At 49.2% G+C, this 5,147-nt stretch overlaps 2 protein-coding genes across 2 annotated transcripts in view; one reads left to right on the top strand and one right to left on the bottom strand.

Annotated features, from left to right (window-relative positions):
- The first annotated feature begins 463 nt into the window (after positions 1-463).
- BDV27DRAFT_131138 (PLP-dependent cysteine synthase family protein) lies at positions 464-1,891 on the top strand. Its single transcript, XM_032067560.1, has one exon. It carries the CDS (start codon positions 530-532, stop codon positions 1,466-1,468), a length of 939 nt encoding a protein of 312 aa, XP_031925785.1. The 5' UTR covers positions 464-529; the 3' UTR covers positions 1,469-1,891.
- A 2,928-nt stretch (positions 1,892-4,819) lies between these two features.
- BDV27DRAFT_15755 (uncharacterized protein) overlaps positions 4,820-5,147 on the bottom strand; it is a 5,085-nt gene continuing 4,757 nt past the window's right edge. The window contains exon 3 of the mRNA XM_032072528.1: positions 4,820-5,139. Within this exon, the coding sequence (XP_031925784.1) occupies positions 4,970-5,139 (170 nt within the window). The 3' untranslated portion in view covers positions 4,820-4,969. The remainder of the gene's footprint in view (positions 5,140-5,147) is intronic.

Genomic DNA, 5,147 nt, shown 5'->3' with positions numbered 1-5,147 from the left:
AAATTCCGAAGCATCTCAGAGGTAGGATATAGGCCTCTCTCAGAGAGTTTATTAATATAACTTATAAGAGTTTTGGCTTGCTGGCTGTTGAGTAATCGCTGGTTTTCATATTGATTCTCTTTTGAATGCATAACACCCCGGTGGCGCCTTGAGAGTGTTGTACGATCAACACCGAATTTTTTGGCTACTTCCGCATATTTAAATGATTCTCCTGGATCTAGGGATTTTAAAAAAGCAAGCGCCTCATCAATTGAACCCATATTGACGGAGTTGTGATGGTTTGAAGTTGAAGTCAAAAAGTCGGTGTATATAGAAATCCGTGCGGCAGGTGGGGACGTGCGTCAGGTGATCAAGTACGGTAGCGGACACTCCGTAACAATGGCCCTCCTCACTGTCCATCTCTCACCGCTTAAAAATACCAACTTCTCCCCGCCACGAATAAATTGCCATATTTTATTACTATCTCCTCCTCCCCTGCCAAAGTGAATCAGTCCATACAGTGTTCTTAAAAAGAATTCCTACTATCAAAATGGCCAGTCAAGTTGAGCTACCCGCTAAAGATATTTCTGGCGTCGTCGGCCGTACTCCAGTGTTCGGGCTATACCACGTGGTTCCCCCAAATTGTGCCAAAGTTCTCGTAAAATTAGAACTTTCGAACCCCACCGGAACCTACAAAGACCGCATGGCTGAGTCCATCCTCGAGGAGGCCGAACGTCGGGGAGATTTGAAACCCGGGATGACTATAGTCGCAGCTACCGACGGGATCACAGGTTCTTCTCTTGCTTTCATTTGTGCCGTAAAGAAATATTCACTTACGGTTGTTTCCTCCAACGCCTTTGCTTCGGAGAAATTCAGGACTATGGAGGCTTTAGGTGCCAAGTTAGATCTCATCCATAGTTCCTCGGGGATCACACTGGACCTGATTTCTTCAATGGTATGCCGCGCAAAAGAACTTGCACAAGGCGACGGGTACTACCTCGCCGACCAATTCCATAATAAGAATATTTGTGTCGGATATGAGACTATGAGCGCAGAGCTGCTCCGCCGGTTCCCGGAAGGTATTGATGCATTTTGTGGTGCCGTGGGTGATGCGGGAATGGCCATGGGTGTGTCTGAAGTGCTGAAGTCGGCGTGGCCAGAAATGCTTGTTGTAATTCCTGAACCAGCATCCTCGCCGACTATTATAGAGAATCATCCAGAGACACATGATGTTGACGACAAAAATATTGGCTTTTACCCGGCGCATCCGGATTGGAAACTCTGTGATGAAGTATGCACCGTTCCAGAGGAAGAAGGGCGCGAGATGTGTTGCCGCCTGGCCGAGGAGGAAAAGTTGTTGGTTGAAACGTCAGCTGGCCTCAGTGTAGTTGCAGCGATTGCTTTGGCGAAGCGCCTTGGTCCTGGGAAGCAGGTTGTGACCGTTTTAGTAAACACTGCGCTCAACAATATAAATGGCTTGTGTACTTGATAGGCAATGTGTATACAAAGCTGTCAAGATTCGCCATTCCATTGCTCGGAAGGATCGGTGAAACATGTGATCGCACCAATTTTCGTGATATTGAGTTTCAAGCTGAGAAAAATCAACGGGAAGTCGGACGAATCCCTTGTTTGCTTATGATCGGCCAGGTACGTATGCCATACTACGAGAAGTAGGGGAGTTGATGGCACATAGCAAATCTGTTAGGAACGTGGCACAGCTCTTCTATGATTGGTTCGGTTTCGGTCAGCATTGGGGGAAATATTTGCTCCATGCAAGACACATGGTAGTACTTGTTCGGTTCTAAGCCTTATGAGATCTGGAATAGGGGTTTGCAGACTGTTGAAACTTACCATAGTAATGACCAGAAAGGTCCTTGACATTGAAGCGAAATGCAGACCTGATATTAGGTTCCCCATTTAAGTAGGAATGCATTGCCAAAAGCGACAGTGGCCTCTGGTGCTAGGGTTGTCTTGCAATATAATCACCCGTTTCTCATCTGTAAGCTCAAGTTCGATATACCTTTCAAATGCAACTCGCTTGGCTGGGTCTTGTGTTATCTTCTCCCATTCACTATATCCTTCTTCATCAGACGGATCATCAAATGGCTTTCCTCTGATGATAGGCTGACCGACCTTTTCTGAGAAGTCATGCTTCTTGTGACAATAGGCTCAAAGACTTAGCAGTAGGCAAGCCTAAAGAGCGCAAAGTAAAGAACAGTTTGCTGACATTTGTACTGGGCCGAAATCGGTTTTATGCCCGCCGAAGTCTTGAATGCCTGAAACACTATTGCCTCCATGATGCCGTTTAACTTTAATTGGCTTGACAGCGCATACCCCACTCTTGACCCGGATTTCCCTAGCGGGGGAGCTTAGTGCGGAATTCCCGACCCCAACAGGCATCCGGCAAGGTTCACCCCTGTCACCGATTCTCTACTTGATCTACAACACACCCCTGATCCGAGACCTTCTTGTGAGACGACCACAGGGAGGCACGACCGAAGCTTATGGATGGATCGACGACGCCTGTGTTCTGGCATCATCCGATTCGTATGCGGAAAATATCGAAACGCTGAAAATGGCTTTGGCTAGAGCAGGCCGATGGGTCAACCAACACGCCTCCAAATTCGCACCAGAAAAATTCGAGCTCATTCATTTTACCGACCCCCGAAAGGCGGAGGATACGCCGCCTCCGTCTCCGGGTCTGTCTCCAGACGACCCTAACAGTATCTGGGAGGTGCCGCTCCCACCAAGCGGTCACGACCAAATGGAGATCACCTACGCGGACACAACCATCAAACCAACGGAAGCGGCTAAATATCTAGGGATTTGGCTGGACAAAACCCTGTCCTTCGCCACGCACAGGACTAAGGCTCTAGCCAAGGCACATGGGACACTGGCAGCCCTACAAGGGATCGCAGGATCCACATGAGGCGTCCCCCTGCGAGCCATGCGCCGGATCTACCAAGCGGTGGTGATCCCCCAGCTATTCTACGGGGCTACGGCATGGTTCAGCCCACGCGGCGGCCAGGTGATGGCCTCGACAAACCAGAAAATGCTAGCAGAATTCACACAGATTCAGAAACAGGCCGCCTTGCTGATCAGTGGTGCTTTTAAAGGCACTGCAGCAGCAGCGTTAGATGTTGAATTATATATATTACCGGTACATCTCCAGTTACAGCAGATAATCAAGGAGACGGCAGTCAGGATCCGGACAGGACCGGAACTGGCTTGTCCCGAATCGGTGCTGAAACCACGCTCCGCGCGAGAACGTCGCCGCAGTGGGTGGACACCGATGGAGGCACTCAGTCGGAAAGGAGGCCCGTTGTGGCCTCTCGGGGAGAAAACATGGGAGACCCGCAAGCCATACATCCTGGCTCCATGGGAATCCCCTCTGGTGGCGGTGATTGACAGCCACGAAGCCGCACTTCAATATCACAGAGAATACTGCGCCAGGCGATAAGAGATCGCAGTATCCCCGGACGGAAGCGGGCTGAATGGTCGGATTGGAGCCAGTGCCATCTCTATTTCGCAGGGATGGATACGCAATGGGACGCTGGGATCAGAGGAAGAGTCTACGGTCTACACAGGGGAGCTGACCGGGATCCGGATGGCTCTACATAAGTTACGGAAGGAACAGGCGTCAGCTACGGTCTTTGTGCATAGTCAGGCTACCATACAGGCGGTCTATAATCCTCAAAGACCCTCAGGCCAATATATATTGAACCACATCTACTATATAGTCCGACGATACGATATGTGGAGCCGGACTCAGATCAGATGGATTCCGGCACATATAGGGGTCCTAGGAGATGAGACTGCCGACAAAGCCGCACGGGAGGGCACGCAGCTAACTAGTAAAGCTCTCTGTCTCGGAGCGGCGGCCAAGTGGTAGATACGCCGCCGTATCAAAGATAGATGGGCTCGAGAATGGAAGGCAGAGAAAACAGGCCGTACAACACACAAATTGACTGAAATTTCGAATAAAAAAGTGCTAGATCTCTACAAGGGATTATCCAAGCCGCACGCGTCAATTATTATTCAGATGAGGACGCAGAGAAATGGGCTACGGCACTTTAACTTCAAAATTAAGGTATCTGGCTCAGACCGATGCTCCTGTGGACAGGGGTCTCAGACATCAAGGCACATCCTACTTCAGTGCCCGCTTTTCACTGAATCCAGGAAGGTTATGTTGGATAGACTGGACCCAAAGGTCCGAGGCAAGATGGACTACAACGGGATTATATCCCATCCGCAGGCGATGCGCTACGTTGCCGAGTTTATACATCAAACAGGATTGCTCTGTCAATTTAGACGTTGAGCAAACTGGTCACTACAAAAGGGGAACAGATGTGGAAGACGATGCGTAGATAGTCACTTCTAGGGAGGATCCTGGTCAGACCCTCTTGGAACGCGCCCCAACACCCACTTACTAGGAGACACTAGAAGGAGCCGGGGACACAGGATGATGAGGGATTGGGATTAGGAAGACGGGATTCAGGGGGGCCGTCGGTGGCAGGCGGCTTTAGTTGTGATAAAAGCTATCGATTACTTCCTTTGTGGGCACATGGCGTTCTACGGTTACATTGTAGGCTCTTTTGACGTACCTGCATAGCTAGACGTTCAACAGTTAGGCTCTATCAGGTTAATAGAATTTTGATTGATTGATTGATTGATGGGAAGACGCTGGTTAAACGGTCACAGGAGACTGAGCAGAGTCAGCTCAGATCGGTGGTTTCAACTATATAGAACTACGAGTGAGGTAGAAGGAGGTACAAGACGCAGAGGATGGTTAAAGGGGAAGATCACGCGGTGTGGTACGCGTTTTAGTTGTGATCAAAAGCTTTTTCGATTATTATCTTCTCTATATATAAGGGTTTGAGGGATTCAAGGCGTTCTAGACCAAGATTTTGTCTCGCCGGCGAGGCGCCTGCATACCTAGACATTTCATTAATTAGGCTCTGTCAGGCTAATAGAATTTTGATTCAGTAATTCATTGATTGAATCCACCCTGAGCATTGATATCGGCGCCTTTATCCAACAGCATCTGTACAATCCTGTCATGTTCTCCATAAGAAGCAGCCTGGAGGGAATTACCGTACTGTCCACCCTGAGCGTTGACATCGGCGCCTTTCTCCAACAGTATTTGTACAATCTTGTCATGTCCTCGA

This window comes from Aspergillus caelatus, assembly GCF_009193585.1.
Source record: "Aspergillus caelatus strain CBS 763.97 unplaced genomic scaffold BDV27scaffold_134, whole genome shotgun sequence".
NCBI classification, from domain to species: Eukaryota; Fungi; Ascomycota; class Eurotiomycetes; order Eurotiales; family Aspergillaceae; genus Aspergillus; species Aspergillus caelatus.
The sequence above is the reverse complement of the archived record's forward strand: the minus strand, read 5'-3'. Positions and strand labels throughout refer to the sequence as shown.

Excerpts from the sequence above, each read along its gene's own strand:
- BDV27DRAFT_131138 (XM_032067560.1), top strand. The coding sequence starts at position 530 with ATGGCCAGTCAAGTTGAGCTACCCGCTAAAGATATTTCTGGCGTCGTC.